Source organism: Hemicordylus capensis, chromosome 1 (assembly GCF_027244095.1).
Source record: "Hemicordylus capensis ecotype Gifberg chromosome 1, rHemCap1.1.pri, whole genome shotgun sequence".
In the NCBI taxonomy this organism is placed as follows: Eukaryota; Metazoa; Chordata; class Lepidosauria; order Squamata; family Cordylidae; genus Hemicordylus; species Hemicordylus capensis.
In genome coordinates, this window is record NC_069657.1 from 378,104,224 (window position 1) to 378,130,864 (window position 26,641).

The window sequence follows — 26,641 nt, forward strand, 5'->3', positions numbered from 1 at the left end:
CCTGCTGGGTAAAGCCCTGCAGCCGCACATGGACTTCTGAGCGGCACAGCACATCTCTCAGGAAAGCGGCTGGGTGGTGGAGGAGCAGGTGAAGACCTGCTTTACACATGCTTAAAGGTACTTAAAGGCCCATGGATATGGGCATCAGAGGAAATAAATCTTCATAATCTAATCAAGGGAGGGAGGATCTGAGCAAATAAAACTGGGCTAGAAGCTAGGCCAGCTTGGAAGGAATTACTGAAGAGAGAGGCTGTAGGTCTGATACTGCTAGCCACAAGTCAAGAAAGTAATTGGGAGCTGGCTGTTTCAGAGCTTGTTGCCCAGTAGATGATGAGTGAGAGATCATGATAAGCAGGGACCAGGACTTGCTTCTTTCTCTTCAGATGAGTTGCAGCTGCAGCGAATGCTACAGGAAGGGAACCCCTAGGTGGAAGGATCTTGTGTTCCAAGAGCCATGCCCACTTTTTCACCCTGTCTGAAAAGAGCTCCATTGTGCCAAGCAAACTAATGGGAGAGATTATCTGCCCCTTCTCATCCACTAAACTGTTGTTCTTCAGAATTTAGAGCTGAAACAGACATGACTACAGCCAGAAACAGAGTGCCTACCTTTGTAAGGTAGGAGAGAGAGAGGGACTAGAGGAGAGCTGGTCTTGTGGTAGCAAGCATGACTTGTCCTCATAGCTAAGCAGGGTCTGCCCTGGTTGCATACGAATGGGAGACTTGATGTGTGAGCACTGCAAGATATTCCCCTCAGGGGATGAAGCCGCCCTGGGAAGAGCAGAAGGTTTCAAGTTCCCTCCCTGGCTCTCCAAGATAGGGCTGAGAGACACTCCTGCCTGCAACCTTGGAGAAGCCACTGCCAGTCTGTGAAGACAATACTGAGCTAGATAGACCAATGGTCTGACTCAGTATATGGCAGTTTCCTATGTTCCTATGTAAATAGTTCACACACCCCATCATGTTAAAACACATGCAGTGCATATGTGACACGTGTATATACTTGGCGTGCTAGTGATATAGCATGGACTTAGTAAGAAGCCAATCAGTTGGCAAGCAAGTGCACTTGTCTTCTGGCTGATTACTTGCTTACTACGTCTATGCTATACACAAATGAACTGATATGTTTTAACTGTGTGTTACTTGCATCATCCAGTCAGCACTCACACGTATGCTCAGTTAGACATGGGCATACATGGAGTGCTTTCTGGGTTAAGTGCCACCATCATGTCTGGTTCGTTCTTTAACCCAGGGCTCAGCAGTAGGACCAATTAACAGTATTGATGCTTTGTCCAGAAATATATAGGAGCATAGTAATGGACAGGATGGTTCTAAGTATCCACAGTTGTAGTTCCCTCACCAATGAGTAAACAGCCCACCTCCCCTGATACAGAGTTGAACTTTTATTTATATAGAATATTTATTTACTGCTTTTCAAGAACAAGTTCACAATCAGTTCACGTAGTAGAGAGATGTGTGGGGAAGCTTCCTGTTCCAGAGGGACTTGCAATGTAAAAAATAGTGTAGAGACACCTGTAACAGAGATGCAATGCTGGATTGAATAGGGGCAGTTGCTTTTTCCCAGTTAGCAGGGAGCATGGCTCCTAGGACAGGCTTGAACCCTTACACTTCTCTGCAGAGGTTGGGTTTCCTGCCTTCCTTTTTTATCCTGATTACTTTTTGTGTTTTCTTTTACACAAAGTAAGCTTCCTTCTTGATTCCTGTTAGTGAGAAAGGTTGTGGACAGATGGAGGAACTGTTTCTGTGGATTTTTGCTAACTTCTACTATTGGTAGAGAGCTGTAGAATTGATTTGATGTATTTCCATTCTATAAATATATGCTGGGAAATTGTAACTTTTCTATGTTGAAAATCCTCTACTAGCAGAAACGAGGGATCCTGAATCCTTCACTTTTAAAGAACAAACTTGCACAATATTTTTTATTGTATGCCTACCCTAACTGTCCAGAGACAGCTAGTTCCTCTTTAATGAATTGTTCCTTGCTTACAGACTTATTTGAAGCATTTAGATGACTATTTACAATGCACAAAATATTTTAAGTTGTCCCATTGAGAGAAAATACTATATATTCTCAGTTTTTAGAAGCTTCATCACTTTAGCACAAGTTCCTGTTTAAAGGTCCAATTCGGCTACATCCCAAGAAACAGGCACTTTTGCAATTGTAACTTTTTAGAATTTTTCAGACTTCCTCTTCCGTTGGTATTTGGAGAAGGGGAAGCGAGGAAAGCTGTTATCACAGCCCATTGCACAGCATGGCCAGTTGGCCAGTTTCTTACAAGCTCATGAGCATCTCAGTTGGCTACATGACATCAACAGTAATGATCTGGAAAAGGTATGTTTTCCCAATTTAAACACAACTTTGAAAAAGTAATTATCATTGGTAAAAGCCTTCATCTACCCTGCCCTTCCTCTTCTCTCCTCTTCCCCGCTCCTTCTAGTTAGCCTCACTTTGATCCCTTGTTTTTTAATGTTACCACTGACAGTTTTGAATGTTGCATGTACCTTTCTTGGTGCAGCCTACCTTTGTGAAATGTGGAAAATAGCTTTCCTGTTTAGCACATATCTCTCTCCCCTCCACTGCCCCCCATGTTGTTAGTTCTTCCTAACATTTAATATTTAAAATGTTTTTGTCATTGGTAGGCTCACCGAACACTGCAGAATTTAGCAAATACAGAAACTCGGTATTTTGCAAAGAAGAAAACTCTTCTTGGCTTGAGTAAACTTGCTGTGTTGGCTTCTGATATATCAGATGTAATAATGAATGAGAAAATTGAAGGTAATTTTTTTAAGGCAGTTCACAGTCTTGTCTTGCATGTGTGATAACTCTTTATTAATTAGTTCTGTGGTGTTTCCGGCTAGTTGTCAAATGGTTGTGGGAAATGGTTGTCAATTGACAGTGGGATATGTGGAGACACCAGTGCCAGGGTTTGCTTTCTAAAGTATCCTGTTCTCTCCTAAACTCCTGCTGCTGTGCTTAAAACAAAAAGACAGATATCTGCATTTTTTAAAAAAGAGCATTGTTGGAGAGTTCAAGTTTTCACTCTTACCAAACTTTATCCAATAAAGTATTGTTTTCTACCTTGTCATGATTTCAGAATTCAGCATAGATAACCCTTGTGCAGCATCTGAATTAAGACACTGCATATTTTTAAAAGTGACTTTGTAACTCTAGCGTACTGAATGCTGAGTTTGAACCAACAGAATGGGCCACCTCCTATTCTAATTTTAATCCACATATTTGCTTTCTATGCAACTTACCCTTTTAAAAAGGGTCAGCTGGCAGTTTGTTATAGAACTTTACAGTGGATTTCAATGAAAACAAACAAGGGGAAGACAGAATTCCTTTGTCACTTAAATGTATGATGATTTTGCTGCCTCACTTTCCATATAGTTATCAAGAACTTGAAAGGTGACTTGACTACCGGCCATAGCTGCAGCAGTAGTTTAAAAGTCCTTCTGAATATTTGGCCACTGCTCCCTCCTTGGTATCTTCTAGATGGGTGTTACAGCGGGGATGCCCCTTAAATTCTATACTAGAGGTCAACTACTAGAAGCCTCTAGGTCATGTTGGCCTCCAGAGGATTCTCAACTAGCTATCCAGTTGAACAGAATTAACACAATTGCTTTCCTAGGGATGAAAGAATTGTATGGAAAGTGGTGGGTCTGGTTGCAGAACTTGTTGGAAGGCCACTTTTTATTATTTATTTATAGATCTGGATCGTGATCTGTTGCACTCATAAGAGTGGGTTCTGCGCCTGTGTGGGACCATTTGGGCAAAACTGACTAGCTCCTCAAAGCACTTAGCCCCGCCCCCTGCACATGGTGCATTTCTTCAGTTTGGCTGGGCTAGCGTTTTCTCCTCAGTTCCTTTCTGACCACCATTGTGTCGGAACTTCAGACAGTGAGCTCCTTGGATTGGAACAGTTTTCTGTGGAAACAAAATTAAAATTTATCTCAGATTATTGCTTCATCCTCGACTTGGACTGGTTCAGACTATTCTCTTTCTCTATGTTCATATTTTATTCAAATCGAATGGACTATTGGACGGCCTTACTTGGCTTAGACTCAGAACGGACTTCCTACTGCGCTACTTGAGTACTCTTGTTGTTTTTCTTCAATGGATTTCTGTGGATAAGAAAAAGACCTTTAAATGTCTCCACTGCAGTGCCAAACTCCCTTCGGCGTACAACCACAACTTTTGTCTACTATGTTTGGGGGAGGAACATAACACCTCCAATTGTAAGATTTGTCTTATGTTCTCCCACCAAACCAGGAAAAATAGAGCCCTTTGTCTGAGGGCCACCCTTTATGACAACGTGCTGCACCCCAGCATGCCGATACCCAGGTCTTCAGCTGGCGCTCCCGTACCTTCAGCATCTGGTATAGTATTGAGGTAAACACTGAGTTCGGTGTCGAAGTTGGTGTCGGGATCTTCCATTGCGCAGTCTAAAACCTGGACACGAACTGCTACGATGTCTGCCTCTGATACGTTTAAAGCACTGAAGCCACCCTCTGACCCGTCCCATCGTAAGCGGTACAAGTCTCAACACTGAGTGTCCGATGCTGAAGGGATCTCCCTTCCAAGAAGCATCGGGAGAAGAGTGCCAAGACTGGATGCAAAGTGACTATCACTGCTTCGCTGGCTACACCTCCTCCAAGTTGTCCCCAAGGGCTTCTCGATCTCATCCATTGACACCGGAGATCATAGAACTTGACTCTTCCTATTATTATTATTAATTCGATTTCTATACCACCTTTCCAAAAATGGCTCAGACACCCTGCTTTCACTTTGACAAGGATGTTGACATCGGTATTGACAACAATCTCAGCCACTCAACACCAGGAGCACTCCCTGTTGCCCGCTATCACACCAAGACAATCTCCGTCTCCAGGCACTCCGTGCCCAGCATGCTTTCCACCCTTCATCTTCCTCCATTTCTTTCGACATCAACACTGGAGATGATAATCTAGAGGCTGGCTTTGGGACCTGCCGATGCCCAATGCCTCTTAAATATGCTGGATTCCACTGAGAAAACTCCTTTGGCATTGACCTTTTACAGGTTCCTTAGTCACGGTCTCAATGCCAAGGAGGATGGAATGGTGCTCTCAGTACCGAGGACCCCAGGAACCCCACCTTCTCAGTCCCGTCTCTCTACTCATTCCACACCTTTGGCTTTCCAACCTTTCGAGTCGATGCAGACTGCCAGTCAAGATATATGGAAAGCCCCAACAGACTATGTGGCCACACAGGGCTTGGAGGCGGTTGGGGAGATGTTTCGCAGACACACCGCTGCTCCCCTGGACTTCCGGGGGATTACCAAGAGTATAAACTGGAAGGCTCATCGCCAGTTGTCAGCCTCGATAGTACCCATAGCCACTCAAGTAACACCTCTACCAGAATGTCCTAAACCTTCTGCTACTATGGTCTCAATGTCAACCCAGGTCACACTGCTACCAACTCCTGCTGCAGCTGGGATCTCGATGTCAGACCAAGTTATGCCACCAAGAAAGAACAACGCTTCAGTACTGAAATGCCCAATTCAGCTTGGTTGCATTTCCACACAGACTGTTGAAGTGCCTAAGCTGCGTCCTCAGAAATGTCAGCCCACCCATATGGTGCTCCTTGACACCATGACGTCTTCTACTCATACAATCTCCAAAAAGATCTTAACAGATGACTATGACTGGGATTCATCTTCCACTGGCACAAGTTCTTCTGAACACCCTGACCCCCCGCCCAGGGTAGTGCCAAGTGACAACTTGTCTCCAAACAAAGAGATGTGTTCCTATTACCAGCAGATTTCAGAAATGGCTTCTGCAGTTGGATTGGAGTTGAAGAAACAAACCCAAAAGGTAGATGACCCTGTTTATAAGTTCTTTAACTCAACGGCTACCACCCAACCAGTGCACTTCCCTATGCTGCCTGTGATCTCCAAGGCAGCAAAGTCTGCATAGGAAGTTCTCTGAACCTATGCTCCTACCTCCAACTGCTTGGAGAACTTGTACAGAATTCAGGCGGAGGAAAATGACTTCTTCTAAAACCGGCAGGCGACATACCACACCAGGAAATGAGGGTTTGAAGTTGGACGTCCTAGGTCAAAAGATATTCTACTGCCTGCCTAGCTGTGAAGATTGTGAAACACAGTGTGTTTTGTGAAATATGTTCACTCCCTCTGGGATGAACTTGCCCAGGACCAGGTTGACCTCTCGCTTTAAGAATTTCTGGCCAAGTTCAACAATCTCCATTCCAAGGTTACCCTCCTAACTAGACAGCAGTTGAGTAACGCCAAGCACCTGGTAAAGACCAAGTCTCGGACTTTGGCAACTGCTGTTTATTTGTGGAGACACACTTGGCATCGCTTTACCACGCTACAACCAGACATGAAAGTCCATGTGGAGAACTTACCCTTCAAGCAAGGTCTCTTTTGTGAAACCACGGATACCACCATGGAGTTCATCAAAAAATCAAAATTTACAGCTAAGACTTTTTCGGTTCTTTCTCAAACCCAAAATTCTAAATACCACCAATACGGTAGGAGTCAGTATTCCTACAAGCAGATGGGCAGAAGAGATTTTGAAAAGCAGTATCAGCGTTTCAATAGAAAGCCTTTTAACCAGAAGTCCAGGGCCTCGCAAGGCACCCGCCCGAAGACTTCCGACCAGGGCAAGCAACACCTTTGATCCCGAGGTCAGTCCACCGAATCCTCTCATCTAGGAGTCTATGCCATCGGCATCCCTTCCATCTTAGCCGCCTCCACCATCAGGCTGGCAAGTCATGCCTTTGCATGGTGTAACATAACATCAGACCGCTGGGTCCTTCGCATAGTCCAGACAGGCTATGCAATAGAATTCACGACCCTACCATCGTTCAACGGAATCAAATACACACCAGCGTCCCCACTGCTGATGGAAGAAGTTCAGACTCATTTGGACAAAGGGGCGATGTCGCCTGTTTGGTGGACAGATCAGTGGTGGGTTTTTTTGCTCCTGCTTCTTCCAGGTCCTGAAACAGGAGGGGAGTCAGCGGCCTATCATGGACCTATGGTGGCTGAACCATCATGTGGATGTGTGCAAGTTTTGCATGGTGACATTGTAGGGCATCCTTCCTCTCCTTCACAGAGCAGAGTGGTTCACAACATTGGATATCTGAATGCATACTTCCACAGGCAGTACCACTGGTTCCACACAGATCCAGCACAGTCAGTACCTCAGGTTCATGGTGGAGCTCTGGGTCTATCAGTACAACTTCCTCCCATTTGGTCTGGCTACGGTGCCCCATGTATTTTACAAAACGCATGGCCGTGATTATAGCGCACCTCCGGTTGCAGGGACTGACAGTTTCCCTTTGCCTCGATGACTGGCTCCTGTTAGGAAGGATAGAGGGTCAGTTAGCTTTGCAGGTCTCAATAATGCTGAGCTTGCTCAAGGACTTGGGCGTCCAGGTCAACTTGTCAAAGTCCAAGCTCCAGCCAGTGAAGCGCATAGACTACATAGGGGCCGTTCTCAATGCAGAGATACAGCAGGCTTTTCTGCCCAAAGAGCGCTTCTTGCACATCAAGACCCTGATAACTACCTTCATAGCACAACCAAGACAGAGGCTCATGAGGTACAGAAATTGCTGGGCATCATGCAGCTCCACTGTGCACTATGCCAAACTTTGACTCAGATACCTTCAGCTCTGGCTTCTGTCAGTATTCCAGCCAGACATGAACTGTCATCAGCATTTGAGAGCTGCCCCTTACCCAAACCTGGTTTCACTCCAGTGGTGGAAGAAGGAAGTCAATCTGCTGTAGGGAGTCTCCTTTCAGGTGCCTCAGCCATCTGCCTGGGTCACAATGGATGCTTCCCTGTGAGGCTGGGGAGCCCACTGTGGGGATCTTCGGGCACAGGATCTGCAGTCTCCAAACTAGCACCAAATGCATATCAACACTTTTGATAATGGAGCCTTCTTTTGATCTCATGGCAACGGCCCTTCCTAAACTTGTGACACTAAAAATGGCCTTTCTGTTAGCTGTGACATCAGCTTGGCAGGTCAGCGAACTAAATGCTCTTCGCATTGATGTCCCCTACACTACATTCCATGTGGACAAGGTAGTGCTTCACCTGGACCCTGAGTTTAGACCTAAAGTAGTTACAGACCTTCATATTAATAGTGACATCATTTTACCTACCTTCTTCCGGAATTCCACTATGGCTCTGGAATGTCAGATGTTAGGTGTGCACTCCTGTACTGCTTGCAGTTGACCAAGCTCTATAGGAACACAAAACACCTTTTTGTGGATTACATAAGAACAGCCCTGCTGGATCAGGCCCAAGGCCCATCTAGTCCAACATCCTGTTTCACACAGTGGCCCACCAGATGCCGCTGGAAGCCACAGGCAGGAGTTGAGGGCATGCCCTCTCTCCTGCTGTTACACCCCAGCAACTGGTTACAAGGGCAAAGTGAAAGGTTGCCAGATTTCTAGACAAAGGCTATCCCACTGGATTGTGGAACTCATTTACATTGCCTACAAACATCAAAAGGTGGAGCCCCGTAAAACCATATGGGATCATGCTACTTCATACCAGGGCTTATGCTACTTCTGCTGCCCATATGGCTGGTATTAAGCTCAGAGACATCTGCACTGCAGCAACTTGGTCCTCTGAGCCTACCTTTGTTAGACCTTTGCTCTGCAGCTCAGGCCAATTTTGGGAGGGGTGTGCTGAAAAGGGTCTTACCTTAGCATACTACACCCACCTCCAGACTGACAGCTCATTAGTCACTCACTCTTATGAGTGCAATGGATCCCAATCCAGATAAACAGGTTGCTCACCTGTAACTATTGATCTGGAAGTGATCCATTGAAGTCATAAGACCCTCCCACCGGCCCCGATGAGTATGCAAAGTGACAAAATGTATGTTTATAGAACATGGAGTGTTACTTACCTTGTTGAACTGTGGACTGATTCCATATGATTGTTGAATCCAAATGTCGGTCCTTCAGGAACTGAGGAGAAAACGCTAGCTCACCCAGACTGAGGAAGTGCACCCCGTGCAGGGGGTGGACTAAGCGCTTTCGAAGAGCTAGTCAGTTCTTCCTGAATGGTCCTGCACAGGCGCAGAACCCACTCTTATGACTGCAATGAATCACTTCCAAATCAATAGTTACAGGTGAGCAACCTGTTTTTCTGTTCCTATATCACCTTTCATAAAACCCATCCCAAAGCAGTTTATAAAAACTGAAATAGAATAAAACTCCATAAAACCCACACAAATCACTTTTTTAGGCCAACTTTTCAACCCCCACTCCATATCTTTCTTTACCTACTTCTCAGACTAGTGCTTCAGGATAACTGGTTGCTGTATTGGGTCTGTACTGTCTTTTTTCTTGAGAATTCACAGGTAGACACCAGCTATCCCTTCATTGCAAATTAACTTTTTAATCTTGGGAAACAAACCTCATCACACTGCATTATCTTATTTTAATATGCTTAAACTTGTTTTCACAATAATGGTTACAAAACAAAACCTAAAGCTATTGGTTGCAGGACCAACTTTGAGCATGGATGTATGATTTTACAAGGTGCCTTAAAAAACAACAACAACCCAAGGCCCTTCAGAAAATTTTTAAAATGTATTCATATACAGCATCCCAAGAGCATGCCCATCCGGCTGCAGTGTTTGCACACACTAAAAGCCTTGCCCCACGATACCATCCATATTTAAGATGTTTGTCTGAAGAGACAAATGCCACAAGCATGATGAAGCTTATTTCCATGATTAAAAGGCTGAGGCACCACAGCTTTCCAATCACAGAAACAAGCTTCATCATGCTTATGGTGTTTGTCTCTTCAAATACCATAAGTGTGAACAGTGCCACAGTGTGGCTTCTCAATGCGTGAACTTTCTGGTGCACTCTTGGGACACTGTGCATACTGTGTTTCCTCGAAAGTAAGACCTAGCCGTAATTACTGCTGTACTGCTAATATAAGCCCTCCCCCGAAAATAAGACCTACCGCTAATCCACCATTTTTTAGGGGTGTGCACTGAACCGTGGAGCTGCAGTCCGGCACTGGGGTGGGGGGTTCCATTAAGGGCGGGGGGGGGCTTTACTTACCCCTCCCACCGCTTTCCACCTTTGGTGCCGTATTTAATGTAGAAATCCGGCAGCAGGATACCTCCTTGCTGCCCGCTTCAATATTCGAATGACTCCTCCGTGGTTAACATTCGGGCAGCAGGATACCTCCCTGCCACCCCCTTCAAGCCCGCTCCGCTTGCTTTTTAGAAATGGGCGGCAGGATACCTCCCTGCCACCCCTTTCCTTGTTGGGCTGCAAAAGTCTTTAAGAAGCCTTTTACGCGCGTTCGCACAAAAGGCTTCTTAAAGACTTTTGCAGCCCAACAAGGAAAGGGGCAGCAGGGAGGTGTCCTGCCGCCCATTTCTAAAGCTCCTTTTAGAAATGGGCAGGAGGACACCTCCCTGCCGCCCCTTTCCTTGTTGGGCTGCAAAAGTCTTTAAGAAGCCTTTTACGCGCGCTTGCACAAAAGGCTTCTTAAAGACTTTTGCAGCCCCGCAGGGAAAGGGGTGGTAGGGAGGCGTTGTAGTTTGTAGAACATGAATACTGTACATGTTGATTTGATTGTTGAACAGGCGTTAACGTACCAGTAGTTTGTACCGTATAATTGTTGAACAGGAATAAACGTACTTTACTTTTTTGAACTTCAATAAAAATAAGACCTACCCGAAAATAAGCCCTAGTGCATTTTTTGGTCCCAAAATTAATATAAGACACTGTCTTATTTTCGGGGAAACACGGTAGGTACAGCATCCCTCTTCTTATCTATCTATCTATCTATCTATTTATCGATCTAATTCTTTAAGGCGTACCTGTGGCTAATCCTGTGCATGGCAGCTCTTGCGAGAGTTCTCAAACAGAAGCACCTGATTGGGCAGTGATGATTCCATATGCAGATAGGGAGGAAGAGCCTGTAGCACCATGGTGATTGGGCAGTGGGGATTCCATATGCAGATAGGAAGGAGGAGCCTGTGATGGTTAAGGTCAGTTGGAATGCAACTGTTACTGGTCAGAAGATGTTCTTGATTGTAGAGGAGAGAAATCTATATAGATAAATGGATAGTGGGCAGGGATCTGCGAAGAGAGGGGTCGTGAAGGAGGAAAGAAGCCCCTTCAGGAGAAAGAGGCTGCTGTGTGAATTAGATGAGGAAACAAGATGAACAAGACCTGTTAACTAGGGAAGTGGGGGGGGAGTGGGCGGGAAGACAAAGTGGAGGAGAGAGAGAGAGAAAGAAAGAAAGAAAGAGAAAGAAAGAAAGAAAGAAAGAAAGGGGAGGGAGGGTAAGAGAGAAAGGAGGAAGGGCGAGGGGTGGCCCGAGCCTATCAGCAGCATGAGAGGAACGAGCAGCCATGGTGTTGGCAGCAGCAAGGAAGGGCCTGGTCAATTGCCTCTGCTGCTGCTGTGAGAAGGAGCAGGAGTGGGGTGAGGGTGGGGAGGTCTTTAGGGATAGGGGGCTACAGCTTGGCCAATAGGCAGCAAGAGATGTGAGGGGGATGGAGTAAAGAGATGGAGGAGTGACCAGGAGGGATGAGGGGGATGGAAGCAACGGGATGGAGGAGGAGGAGCAGAAGTGCGGCTCAGGTGAGGGTGGAGATCTCTGAGGTGAGGGGGGCTGTGGCAGGGGGTGAAGGGAGCAATCAAGTACTAGCGCGCAGATGCTCTGCATGGGTTAAGCTAGTACAAACAGATATAGCAAGGGTACCTGACTTTCAGAGCCAGGATTCAGTCAGATATAGTTTGGCCCCAGGATCCTACCTCACTCTCTTGGAGGTGCCCCCTCTTAGAAGAGTTTTTACCCTGGCAAGATGCAATGCCCTGCCTTCAGCCCTCTTAGAGGGCCGATATAGAGGGATTCCCTATGGGGAGAGGGCAGGAGTCTTAGATGTGTAGGATTAGATCTGCCTGGGTGCTATGAGACTTGGAAAGGGCAGTCTTTGTTGCTTTTCATGCAGTTTTTATGTGGGTTTGTGGAGATCCAGTGATAAAGATTAATAGTTGGTTGACGGATAATTGTTAGGTGAGCCTTGTCAATCAGATGTGAATGTGTGCTCAGTGGAGAGAGTTCTGTGGATGAGTGCTAGTGGAGGGTAGTTAGAAAATGGCAGTTGAGGCAAAAGAAGAAAAGGATCTGGAGACAAAAAGAGGTGGGGGATTCTGGCTCTGAGGTGAAACAGAGGCTAAGAGGGAGTTTCCAGGCAGCAAATTGTATCTAGAAAGAAAAAGCTGATTGAACAGAGAAAGGAAGAAATATGTTTCAAAAGAGACACCCAGGAAGGATATAATTGACCTGAGAGTGAATCTATCTATATCTATCTCTCTATCTATATTTTCCCTTTCTCTTAAACATACCCATCACTAATCCCATGCATGGCATCTCTCGCAAGAGTTTGTGAGCGAGCTGCCAGTGTGGGGGCAGGGAGCGAACAGGCAGAAATGGATGGACGGGTGAGAGAAGGCAGGATGTGTATGTGTAAAGAAAGCGGCGCCAGGGGGGTGGAGAAAGCAGTGCCGGGGAAAGCGGGGGGGGGGGGGTGTGCTGAAGAAAGTGGCAGCCAGCGGGGGCAGTAAAAGTGGTTGGCCAGGCGGCCGGCCAGAGAGAAGAAACATTGGAGGGAGGAGGGCTGAGAACAAGGAGCTGAGAACTAGAGGCACACATGCTCTGCACCCGGCCCAACTAGTATTTAATAATGGTTGGTATAAACCATGAAACAGTTAAGGGAGCAACTGTAGTTAAGAAAGTCTATAGCCAGGATACTGGAAAGTTACTGTTTTAAAAACAAAGGAAAAGATTCAAGTCTGGGTCTGAGGGGAGAACTAGCCAAGGTAGATTGATATAAATCATTGATTTAGATCACTAAGAGAGCACCTTGATTAAAATCACGTATTTAAATCAAGTTGTCCACTGAGAGTGATTTGTAAATGATAGTGCAAATCTGACTACTAATACATGTTAATTTGCTGCTCAGTACCGAATTTGCATAATATAGGAGGGTATACTGCATGTTGTTGTTTTTAGATAATTTGATTTTTACTAATTTAGGAAATAGTATAGAATGCCTGGTTTTTTATGTAATGGATATCTTTACTCATTACTCCAATTCCTCATTGGAGAGGAAGTTGTTTTCTATATTTGTACTCATTTACTATTGTAATATGTGCTATTTTTCTTTTGACATACACAAGAAATGGCTGAACAAGAGCGCTTTCTGCTGCACCAGGAGACTCTGCCTGAACAGTTGTTGAAAGAGAGAGAATTAAATCTCAGTGAAATGCCTGTATTAAGTGCCCCACAGCTGATTGAGGTAGGTAGCATTAATAGTTTTATTCATTTGAGACTGAGAAAATAATAATGTTAATTCAGAATTTAAGAAAGCACATAAACACACTGACTTTGTTCTCAAAATTATGATCACTTGCTCTTGTAGCATAAGTACGCCATCCTTGGTGCTAAACTGCAGAGGACAGAAGTCTTTGCTGTGACCTTAAGAGAGCTGCTGTTGAGGCTGATAGGAAGCCTCAGCCAGTTTCCTAGCCTGGTTTTATGTGCCAGAACAGAAGTGTTAGGTCATGTTGGTGGTCTAAAATACCTTGAAGACTGTGTGTCCACTTGGAAACTGGCCATAGTGGAGTTCTTTCTCAATGTGTCAGGTTACTCCCTTTTATGCCCCTCCCCTTATGTCATGTGCCTGCCTTGTACCAATGAGCTTAAGCTTATGTTAATGAAGGCCTCTTACCCCACCTCACCAGTATGAAAGTCTCAACTGTTTCACCATCCAAGATGGGTAGGGATTCATCTCAGCTGTGTACTCATGCAACCCCAGACATACTTCTACACTGTTGAGCAACAGAACAGATCTAAATAAAAAAGGAAAAGGCTGAACTTCCCATACCTCTATGCAGATGGATAGCCCAAATTGAGCTGAATGAGCACTGAGTGTCTCTCCCCTGCCCCACATGCCAGTTGTTACTTGTCATGCAAGACTGAGAATGATTCACTTGGCGAGCCTCTATTTGCCACCTACAATGCAAGCTGGCGAAGACTGCTTCATTTTTACCACTGTTCTAGCATTATTAAAAACTATGCTGCAGCGGCTGTGTAGAGCACACCATGGTACTTTCCTCTCACTAACCTTGAGTTCTCTCCAAATGGGTTGGGAGGAACGGTACGGTAATGGCAGAGAAGCAGGCATTGATAGCTAGCACCAACCTGCCAGTCTATAAATGAGCTTGGCTATTTAAAGAATGTTTTGTGGTCCCGCACAAATATTCTACTCTTCTTCAAGAACTCCGAAATCCACTCAGCTTTGTGTGTCAACCCACCATATTGATTAGGCTATTGGATGGCAGAGAGCAGGGATGTGCATGGAACCAGCCAGCCCAGTTCATTTCTAATCCAGACCAGATTTGAGCTGCCCCTGGGTGGCTCAGTTTGGCTCAAACAAGTCCATGTCCGAGCCAGCTCGATGGCCATAATTTTAAAGGGGAATCAGGCAAGGATTCCCCTTTACGAGAAAAGGGCTGGGGGCGGGGAAGTCCCCCCTTTTACTTTTAGAAACTGCAATGCTGCGTAGCACGATGGCAACGGCCACAGCAGCTGCAGTGGGGGCAAGGGGAAAGTTCCCCCTTTTACGTTTAAAAGGCCACCACTGTGCAACAGGATGGCAAGAGCTCCTTCCAGCTCCCCTCCTGCTTCTCAAATGACTGCATGGGCCAGTCTGAAGCCCGTTTTCTCTGTGCATGTAGAGAAAGGCCCCAAATAGGCTGCAGACTGGCCCGTGCAGTCATTTGGGAGGCAGAAGAAGAGCTGGAAGGAGCTCTTGCTGCCCTCATCACCCCCATCCCGCAGCTTCTGTGGCTGCTGCCGACCCCATCCTGCAACGCAGTGGCGGTTTTTTAAAGGTAAAAGTAGAACTTTCCCCTCCCACCACCACTGCAACCCTTTACTTGTAAAGTGGAATTGTTGCCAAATTCCCCTTTACAAGTATGGCCCTCGAGCCAGATCGCTAGTGCGGGGCTTGCCACTGGACCTCGCCCCCCCGCCCCACACACACACACTTTGGCTTGAGGGCAAGCCTTCGAGGCTAGCTGGCTCGAGGGTGAGCCAGTTCACACATCCCTAGCAGAGAGATACAGTAGTGATCCACTGATTACAGCAGTCACTTCATCATTCTCTATAACTGAAGCACCCATTCTGATCCAAAGCAACAACCAGCACCCGTGTATGTCCTGCTGTATGGGTAGTGTTTGGAACAAATGATGACTTTCATAAAGGTCAGGATGCCCAGATTCTGCCCCAGAGAAATTAACTGCCTTGATTATTTATGTTCAGAAACATTTCTGAATGACATGTGATCTCCTCACCACAGCAGAACTATGACTGTTTGGCCAATTGTCATAATTCTCAACCTATCACAGGCCTTACACATTAGGAATCCCCCCTATGTCAGATGAGTTGGGATACATCCCCAGCTGCTCTCCGCTACTGTGTCCAGAAGCCACGTTTGTTTGTTAATTAATTAAGCTATGGTTGCTTTGAGACAAGATAAATAAACAGGAATTGGACAAACCAACTTGCATTTATTTGAGTGAGAGATCAGAGTCCATTAAGTAAATGCTTGGCCAATATACACTTTAATAATTTGAGATTTTAAAATGTAGGAAAAAATGAGAACAGACATTTTTTTGTGTTTTAATTGAAAACACCAGATAAATGTATTGCACGAATAGGGACAACTTTCCTCTTCTGCCCCTCCGTTTTTGTGAAGCCCAACCTGAAAGGCAAAAAGGAAACCAAACTCCATCTGTGTTGAGGTGTGGCAGGATGTGTAAACAGAAAGGGGAAAGCTTCTTTTTAATCATTTGCACTAAAACCAGGATAGTTCTCTTATATCGCTAATCGTTTCCCATTTAGGGTCTGGGCCAGAGCTGCCTCTCCCACCCCCACCCCGATCCTAATCCCTTACAGAAGTATGGGGTTGTTTTCCTTTCCACCCATGGCATTGAATCATGTGTCCCTAAACACATGAAGGTAAAATGCTGCTGAACAGAAAAGTGCATTGCTTACTACAATGTTTTAACTGACCAGGATGGTAATTTTAGATAGTAATTTTCAGACTTCAGTCCTGTGTTAGCAATCTCTCTTATTTGAACTACATTCCATGTTAGAAAGAGAGGAATGCCACTTTGCTTTTCAGCCTTATGAGGTACATTCTGCCTTTGGTTTTCCTCTTGAGTTCATCTATCCTTAGGTATTGACTTTGCTTTTAATCAGTAGTTACAGAGTGACGTGGTGGTAATATAATGGTTAGTTTTCAGTTTACAGCTGAAGGCACAGTGTGTGACAATCTGTTTTATAGTACAGTTTTGGGTTGTGAAAAAAGTAAACAATATTCAAGTGTAAAATATAAAAGGTGATTTGGGGGTATTGCAAATGATATTTTTGTTTGCGTTTCGAACATACCATCTGCAATATCCTGTTAACAGATAAAGACCTGGCAGTGTGAACTTAATTTCTATAACAGAGTACTTATTTGTGGAACTATGTTCCTAACACAATAGACTGTGAATAATACAGCTTTAAATAGTATGTAAATATGAAGCCTATCGTATAGCAGTCTTAGATGCGGTGCAGTCTTTCCATTGTAATAAGGGTGGAATGCATTTCTAAAACCTCAACTCTCTCCCTTACTATAAAAATACCTACAGCTGAATTGAGGCATAATTCAGTGAAAAGGTCACTAGAGTTCTTATACAGGGTTCTCAGTACAATAAAGAATACAAGTTCTTAACAAGATCAGTTACTCTGTTCTGGAGACTAAAAATAATGTTGTGCTTTAATTTTTTTATACGATAGTTATACATATGCGATGAGAACAGGAGGGCTAATGAATATGACTTCAAGAAGGCACTTGATCTACTGGAGTACATGGATGAGGTACGAGAATGAATGAGAGATTTCCAGTGATTGTTAATCAAGGAAGAATGATTTTCAGTAGCAGAAGTAGGCTTTTTCATGCATATCTTAAGTTTAGTCATTGTGTTTGTCAGCTACTGAACTGCTGACAAATCCCAACTAAAGCTGACTTTTTTTGCTATTGGCAGCCTCCTTTTTGATAGAGGACCAAGCCTGTGAGGACAAAAATGAGCTGCAGGCTAGCACTCATTCCAGCCATATTGTTGTTGTTTTAAGGGGTGTGTGTGTTGAAGTGCCTGGTTTTTCAGACGTTGCATTGAACCATGTTTAAATCTTGGTTCTACACATCTCTGAGCCCTGGAACCCCTCCCCTGCCTGCACATGAGTTGGAAGAATTCTACTTCCAGTTATGGTTAAAAACAAACCAAGACTGTGATATCTGAACTTTGTTTATTCTAATGAAAGTGAATGAAATAAACTGATATATGGATCCAAGGTTTGAAGGTCTCCATTAGAATAAACCAAGATCAGTTGGCTTGGACATTACAATGGATCTTGCGTTATTTCTGTCTACAATCAGAAGTAGAATTTTTCTGCCTCATGTGTAAGCAGAGCAGTGGAGAGTGTCTGCTCCAGAGGTTTGGATATATATCTTGGTTGCTTTGTATGATGTCTAAATTGGCCCAAGTTTTTGAAGTGCATAAAACTTGCAATGAAAATGTTCAGATGGTGGTACATTTTAAGAGAGAGTTTACCACAATCATGCTATAGAAGCCTGCAGCCAAAGAATTAGTTAAAAATCAATATATAAAATTCATCTCTTCTCACCTTTAGCATTACCACCCCACCTTTGTTTTTGGCTGTAGTCTTTGTAGAATTGACAGATAATCATATTGCAGCAATTCTACTAGTTATGGTTTCTGTCGGGGTCTAGCCTCAAGATCAACAGTGCTATGCCTCCTTGTATCTCTGGTATACCTGTGCAATTATTCAGCTTTGAGTAGCTGAAGGAGAATAATGTGAACAGTCCTGCTGGCACCATGCGGAAGTGAACATTCCCAGCATGTGCCTCCATGAGGACCTGGCTTCCAAACAGGCTTCTTACTGGCTAAGACAGCCTCTTAAAGAACACAGAGCCTTGCTGTAAGTGTAGTCCTTTCCAGTGCTTTCCCCTTAGAGCTCTATATGGACAGTACTGGAAAGGGCTACCACTTCTCAGCTGTCCTCACACAGCTTCCAAGATGGCACTGAAATACAGCAGAGCTCTGTGCTCTTTGAGGGGCTGTTGGAATTGATAACGAGGCCTGCATAGGGGTGCGTATTGGGAACGCTTGCTTCTGCACAGCGCCAGCAGGTCTCTGCACATTATTTGGTTTCAGCTATTCAAAGCCAAAGAACTGCATAGGCTTACAGTTTCTAGGCCTTTGAATCTCAGCTACCTACCGCTTCCTTCCTCTCTCTGTTTAGATTTCTGCCAAAAATTGCATAGGCCTGCCACTTGTTGTTACCTGGCACAAAATTTAAGTGTCTATGTTCCCTGTTTCTGGCTAGTTTCCTCTCTTAGCCTGCCACTGCTTTCAATACAATTAAATTGCATCTGATAGCCTTTTTGTTGGTTATCCATATATTTCAGTCTTCTGCTATGCAGCTTTCTATTTATTTTTATTTATTTTAAATATTTCTATACCACCCAAAACTTGCGTCTCTGAGCAGTTTACAGTTAAAGCAGCCTTCTTTGTAGCCTTGTCCCTTGGTTTTTCCCCCATTGTGTATTTTCATGAGACATTAGGCTTTATAATTATTGGGTGGTGGATCTGTAATCTGATTTTTGTCTAGGTTGCATTTTGAATCCTGATATGCTTTGTCTTTGGTTTTACTTTTTCCGTCAAGCCATATCCTTTTTTCATACCTCCTTTCAAAAAGGTATTTCTAGGTCATACCCTTGAAATGTGTCCAATTTTCTGCTCTTGATCATTGTTTTCAACAAACTTTCAGATTTAGATGTAATCATACTAGGTTATATATGTTAATTTCAAATGTTTCATTTTTTAAATGAAGGATGAACAAATGGACATAAATGATCTCAAACTTAAAATACTTTGCAAAGCTCTTCAGAGAGACAAGTAAGCAAATAATTTTACTTATGAAGACTTACTGCAGTTAATATATTGTTAAAGCTTGTACTTTTTCTTGTTTGAATATCTGGATTATAAGAACAGGTAGTATGGACAAATTCAGAATAGTTCATTTCTTTTAGCAGAACTGCACTGTATTAAAGACAGATCTATATTATAGACAGATCTACACTTCTATGTGTAGATTGTGGAGTAGAAGTATTATAGATATTACTGTTTGTTTATATAGATATTCGTATTTATATAGTGCCTTTCCTATGTTCTGAGTGTTCCGCATATTATCTTGGTAATCCTTACAGTAATGCTGTAAGAGAAGCTAGTATTATTGTCCTATTACAGATGGGAAACAGCTAGGAGATGGTGGCTTACCTAAGATTACCCAGAAAGTTATAGCTGGGCTGAGACTTGAACCGGATACTTCTGAACTCAACCTCTTACCCATTATACCACATTGTCTAGGCAACTGAGAAACAGTGGGTTTATTTCACACTTCATTTGAAGGGTTTCTGGTTATAAACTTAGATTCTACTTTATACCTGGGACAAATTAGCACCCCATGTCTTGTTCTTCTAATTCCTAAAATCTTTCAAATGGTACTCATACCCAGTCTCTAAAGCTTTGGAGGAGGAAGATGGATGACAGAATTCAATACTGTTCCAAACTTGCTTTAAACATATGCATGCATAAGACTCTTCAAGACTGTACTTGCAATGTCTATCTTCAAAATTTCTAGGGAAGACTTATTCGACACACTGAAGTTAGGTAGACAGAAATTTCCAAATATTTACAGCCCTGTCCATGGAGGCTTACTCAGAAATATCCCCATTCATGGAGCTTATTCCTGAGTACATGTGTGCAAGATTGCAACTTGAATTTCCTCCCTACATTGGAAAATTGGAAACAGATGAAGGACTCACTAAACTTCATAACTAGTATTTGAATATCATAAGAACAAGTTTAAAACTTGTTCTATCAAGATTCAATATCCACTTTGACAGGCCAAACATTGTTAGGTGACCTATATATGAGCAGTTTAGCACTTTAATTCATTTGTCCAATTGGTGGAACTTTAGGTTAAATAAGTATGCAAGGACAGCCTTCATGTAGGACTATTATGTCCTCGTGAGGATCCAGGCATCTTCAAAATGCTACATTGGACACTTTAAATTACCTGCCCTGTAGGGATATACCTAATCCTTCATGCTTCCCTGCTTCATAGCTATATATGGCAAGTGAATTCTTGGGTGGTATCCTGAGGCTCGTGGGGCACACTCAGTGACTTCCTAACATGGTAGTGGATTGTGTGCGTCTCATCCATTTCTGTTCACTTTTGGGGGGGAATTGAACAGAAATGGAGAAGGAAGTTATTAAATGTACAGGATAACCTCAGTATTTGTGGGGGTTCTGTTCTCCATTACTACTGTGGATACAGAAACCACATTCTCTGTCAAGAATTTGTTTTTAATTCAGACTATGGTTTCAGGGTTCTTTTGGTTCTGCATCCTGCAACAGACAGCTCTGGCAATGTTCTTGTACGGGATGTCAGAGCTTATAGTTCATTAACCTGCTAACAAGACAGTTCACCCGGTGAGAACTAAGGGTGAACTCTGTCGGTGTAATGTTACAAGAAAATAATTTTTTCTCCCTTGTTTGACATAAAAAAGCTAGTTATAGAAAATTCACTGATGATACTTGACTGGTTTTTTCCTGTACTGTGAACTACCTTTTTAAAACTCTTGACTGTTAATCTCAAACTAGTGGAGACAACTCAGTACCTGCACCTCCATATATATGTATGCGTGTCTGTCCATATTCATAAAGTCATTAGACATTGCACACTTTTTTCTTTTTGTAATGTGGAGCATGCCTTTTAAAATCCTCAATACTGCCTTGAAGTAGCTAAAACTTAATAAAGTCTGGTGCTAAAATCTAAAGATAATAGAAATGGGCATACAAGATAAAAAGCATTGTGGCAATTCTGATTTAATAGCTTGTCAATTGTTTTTTAATCTTTTAAATATCCTGTTTAATTTTGGATTATAGTTGGTCCAGTTCAGAAGGCAAAGATGATCCAATTGAAGCATCTAAAGACAGCATATTTGTGAAAATACTACAAAAACTATTAAAGGAAGGTAAATTTGATTTGTATGAAAAACGGTCAGAAGCTATTTCTAAGTTCTCTGCTCAAAAATATATTTACCCAGTGCCTGTGTAACTGCGTTAGTGGCCAAGATTTAAATACAGAGCTGGCAAAATTGAAGCAAAGCTTGATTTGCTGATGGTAGAAGAGATCTGCCAAATGTGGTTTGAAAATTAAACTTGATCATAGATGAATTATCATTGTATTCCAGACCCAAGCAAGTTATTCTGAAATGTAGATAAAGGTTTCCGTAATTGCCAAACATTTAAAGTGACTAATACAACTTTTTTTTGTTGTAGGAGTTCCGCTTAATGAATATCTGCCAGAGGTGATGGACCTACTGCACGCAGATGAACTTGGAAACTTAAAATCCAATCCTTACTTTGAATTTGTACTGAAAGCAAATTATGAACTTTATGTCTATAGGCAGGCATGAAAGAATTTTGAATTTTAGAAAGTCAACTCCTAAAGAATCAGTTTATACTTTTTTACATTGTTTAACTTTTTGCAATAAAGTGTGTTAAAACCAGCTATTTCCTTGTTTACATTATAAAGAACAGGATGAGTTTCTATTTGCAGAAGGACAGGTGATATTCCTATTACACAAAGAAGAAAACTTACAGAGCACAAGTAAATTGAGTCATTCCACAAGCTGTAAAACATGGGTTGGAACACAGTCTTCTCTCACTTCCACAATACAACTTCAAACTCACGTTCCTCTTCTGCAAATGAACATAACATCCATGCGATTTTGCATCGTATCATGAGTAATATTTTCCATTCAGGTTACACACGGTACATGTCCACAGATTGCTTATATATAAATAACTAGACTTATAGGTGTTCACCACTTACTGATTACACGTTTTACTACCATCTAGGCAATGACATGAAGCCTAGAAAGCAGTCCTTCTCCAAGTGCCTCTCCTGGAATATACTATACTTTTCTTGATATCTTGATGCTTTGGGGTGATGGTTTTCTGCTGTACAATCCACAAAATGCTTAAATTCTAACACTTAGAGCAATGGCCTAATATAAATCCACTTAGTTGCTTTAATCTGAAAATTGTCACAAGAGAATCTTTCCTACAGACTGCTAAACATGCAGAGATTGACTGCAAAGCACCTTGCATCCCCTTACATTTTACTTTTTGCCTTGGCTAAATGCCTGCTAAAAGAACTTGATCCAACAGCTGAGAAGGTCATAAGTTAAATCAGTTGAAGAGAGTCCAATTTCTAGTTTTAAAAGCACAGCGATCATTCCATGGCTTCCCTTCTTGCTGTGCTAATACGGCTCTGAGAGTAGAGGAGCTGAACATGTTTGGAAGAACAGACTTATCTGGAGATGTTCAAACCAACATAGAAAAGAAATGCATTAGCATACTGCAAATAGATTCAAAGCACTGCATACCAGATAAGGGTTTAATATATTTCAGTTTTGTTTAAACAATGTTTCAAGTATTGGAACTACAAAATAGTGGTGCAAGCATTTTTTTTTTAATGGGACATATAACTTGAACATTTTTGAAAGAAGAGTAAAGGGTCACTGATTTTTTTTAGCTAATGCATTCCTGTCTTTAGAATCCTTTTAGTTTTATAATGAGCTTTGTGTTTAGTCATGTAGATGCTTTTGGAACTAATGTTCCTGCAGGAATGTGTCTCTTTTCTCTAAAAGCTAGTCAGGTTTATTTGTTTTTAACCAGTAAAAAAAGAAACATAGGCTGTTTAATATTACAGATTCTCACTTTATTTTTATTTTTTTACAAAAGCTAGTACAATACATCAAGGCAATTGCGTTGCCTTGATTTATTATCCAGCCTTTCCCACACATTCAGCTAAAATGTCTCCTAATATAAGTATATCTGAATGCACTGTAAAACTTGAGTGGTGTGACTGCATATTGCATTTGTTCAAGTTAAACGTCTTATTTACTACCTGAGGTTTTTAAAACCTCTTTCTCTACAGAGGAATCAAGCAACTGTTTTCTCCTTCACAGTGACTAGCTGTAGTTGACATCTGGTGCAAGATACCGCCTTGGGATTGTTTTAATGAAAAGTGGTATACAAATTTTAAAATAAAATAAAATAAAGATACTTTGAACTTGGTCATTTAAAGAACCTAGTATGTTTAAATACCTTAATCGTGTGTTAGATTAATTTCAGTGCTTACAGCACCCTGAATAATATTTTAACATTAACATACTTATTCCCTGCCTTTCTATAGAAAATACTCAAAAGTAGATGATAGGATATGAAAAGCCAGTAATAACTGGAGACAAGAAAGAACATAATTATGCTAAATCAAGTCAGGTTCAGTTACTTCAAGCCAAATCTCTGACTGCAGAATCATGACAAGGTTGATTATGTGTGTGGCGGGGGGAGCACTGGCAAGCTTGGGGCTGATTGTGAGTTGGATCCTTTTCATACAAAAGCACAGCAGACTCTCTTCCACCCACATCTCCATCAGGGAGAGAAATAAGATCTGTAGTGTTGTAAATTCATATATTCCAAGTCATCATGCAGCACCTGATGCAAGCACAATATGTAAAACAAGCAAGCATCCATATGTGGAAATCTGTTTCCATATGTCAATAACCCCTGTTGGAATACTAGGCAAAGAATTTATTTATACAGCAACTTCCATTCGCCTAAAATTCTCTTGACTGTATTGAGACATTGATAACTAAATATTTTAATTTGAATGTATGGATTGGTCAGAAGGAAGAAGGTTGCAGTTTCCAAGTCAGCATTCTGAAACCATAATATGATTTAAAGTAATAGGCCAGGGTGTAAAGTTGTTAGCTGCACATCAAGACAGAGTTGAGAAACTACAACTATCTCCCCTATGGAGATCGGCTTTACTCTTACCCAGCTCTTATTGCTGGAATTTGACCTGACTTGTCTCTGTTGTAGCTGAGTACTAACAAAATATTGGTTTAGTCCTTCATGCCTATCTGCCTACATTCTAATCCCTGAGAATCTTTACTGGGGAAATGGCTACTTCTTGGGGTGATTAGAAAATTTGAATTATTTTTTTTTAGTCCTACTCTTTTTTTATTTAATGTTAGTTTGGATATTTGTAAAGGGTAAATGTATTACAAGTCAAACAGTATTATACCCTTGCATGGCTTAAGTTATACAAAGGTCACAAAGTTTGCTTTTCTATTAGATGTATATCTTGTATGATCGCTTATCAATAGGAGTATGAGTGATGTGATGTTTATGGCAACTTTATGAGTACCTCCTTGGGCATTAGTCCTTAAATATTAGTAAGTATTTAATAGGCCTTGCTCTCAAGGAGCTATGCATAACATTAAAATTTTGTCCTTTAAATCAAATGAACTTAGATTTAATCCGACATACTTACATGCAATTTAGTATGAAAACAGTGAAGAAAGCCAAGGGTCTATGCTATAAAACAGAATGAACAATTGCAAAACACTGCTTGCAGGCTGGCAATCCAAATTTTGCAATTCAGAAAGTTTTACTCCTATAAATTTGTACAGGATTAATCTGCTCTCCAACAAAACAACCTGAATTATTCCATTTCACAGTCACTTTATTTAATGGGAAAGAATGGTCCTGTATCTCTTTGATTAAATCACAGTTCTATGTACTAGTGGAAGAAAAGAGGCAGAGAAGAATAAATCTTTCTCCTGTATCTTACAGTTCTTTTACACTATGAGTACCAGGTGCACAGCTAGAAGCAGAGAGGGTGTTCAATCTAAACGTTATGCTTCAAATCTATCCACACATGCACAGATTTGCAAAGAATACCTCACCTCGTGGAGTGCTCTAGCCACTATAATCTTTCGCTCTGGTGTTAATATACTTGGATGTAGAGGGATCTGTTCCCTTGACCTCTTAATTTCTTTACAGAAATACTGACACATGCAGATGAAAGCTTCACTACATATCTTTCTACACTTTTAGAATGGGGATGACTTGCTTACAAATTAAAGTTACACAATCTGTATAACGAAGCGATGGCCACCAGCTTGGATGGCTAAATGGGGCCTAAACAAATTCATGGAGGACAGATCTATCAATGGCCACTAGTCCTGATGCCTATAGTCTGCCTGCAGGCTTGGAGGCAGGACGTCTCCATATGTCTCCATACCATTGCCGAGGAGCAAGAGCAGGAGAGAGGGCATGCCCTCACCTCTTGCCTCAGGGCTTCCCAGAGGCATCTCGCGGGCCATTGTGGGAAACAGGATGCTAGACTAGATAGGCCTTGGGCTTGATCTAGCACAGCTGTTATGTTCTTAATCACAACAGATGACATCCTTATGGCTGAAAAATGTTATTAAAATGCATTAGCCATATACAATATAATTAACATTTAAAACAACATTATCTTCTGAGAAAGTATTATCTAGGATCCATACATGCATAGTATTTTTTCCTAACTTCAATCTCTACAGCCTGTGAGGTACGTTGACACCTTCAACACCTGCTCATGAAATGAAGAGCTAGGCTTTTCTTAAAAGATGTTCCCAAAGGGGAAACAAACATGATCCAATACTTCATTCATTTTCTTTTAAAACTATGACAAGAGATATTTATGATTGATAAACTGCTGCCTTTTTGGTCAGTATTACATTTTTATATGTGAACACATACAATACAGACCCCAAAGGGTCAGTATGCATACCTGGGTACCCACAGAATTTTCCATTTTAAAAGATTTGAGTACAAGGGAAATTCTATCTTTTACAGCTAAAGCTCTCATGGTGAAGTGCACAATGCATGCATACGGATGTACACAAGATTCACGTACAATTCACCCATGAAATTTCTGCATAATATTCTGATGTCTTTTAAAGAGAGCCAGCGTGGTGTAGTGGTTAGAGTGCAGGACTAGGACCAGGGAGACCCAAGTTCAAATCCCCATTCAGCCATGATACTTGCTAGGTGACTCTGGGCCAGTCACTTCTCTCTCAGCCTAACCTACTTCACAGGGTTGTTGTTAAGAGAAACTTAAGCATGTAGTACACTGCTCTGGGCTCCTTGGAGGAAGAGCAGGATATAAATGTAATAATAATATAACCAGTTCAAAATGCAAGCTACTAATGCCATGGGGTCATTATGCCTGTAGGGAGGGTGGTTGGCTTCTGCAATCATGTTGCTATAAGGTGGAATTGTGTGGGATACAGAATTCCGTATCCAAATAGCTTCTCAGCTTGTGTTTTTATGTGTTTACTAATTTTCTAATGGTTTTGTGAAAATACGGTGATTTGCCTGAGCAATGACTGGTGCACTTATGAACTGGGTACAATTTGGGGGAAGCTAAGCATAGCCCCTGAGATGGAGGTAAGGATGGGGAGTCACTTTCCCACAATACCCCCTGCTGATTTCCACAACTAGTGGAAGTTGAATA

General features: G+C 42.3%; 1 protein-coding gene across 3 annotated transcripts in view; it reads left to right on the plus strand.

Annotated features, from left to right (window-relative positions):
- NUP133 (nucleoporin 133) overlaps window positions 1-21,791 on the plus strand; it is a 63,836-nt gene extending 42,045 nt beyond the window's left edge. For 2 of the 3 annotated variants that reach the window (XM_053298448.1, XM_053298458.1), the window contains exons 20-26: window positions 2,192-2,350; window positions 2,659-2,794; window positions 13,258-13,376; window positions 16,928-17,008; window positions 19,046-19,110; window positions 21,166-21,254; window positions 21,562-21,791. In XM_053298448.1, the coding sequence (XP_053154423.1) occupies window positions 2,192-2,350; window positions 2,659-2,794; window positions 13,258-13,376; window positions 16,928-17,008; window positions 19,046-19,110; window positions 21,166-21,254; window positions 21,562-21,698 (786 nt within the window). In that variant the 3' untranslated portion in view covers window positions 21,699-21,791. Of the gene's footprint in view, window positions 1-2,191; window positions 2,351-2,658; window positions 2,795-13,257; window positions 13,377-16,927; window positions 17,009-19,045; window positions 19,111-21,165; window positions 21,255-21,561 lie in introns of those variants that run through there. The other variant, XR_008316669.1, reaches the window with a different exon arrangement.
- The last annotated feature ends 4,850 nt before the right edge of the window (window positions 21,792-26,641 follow it).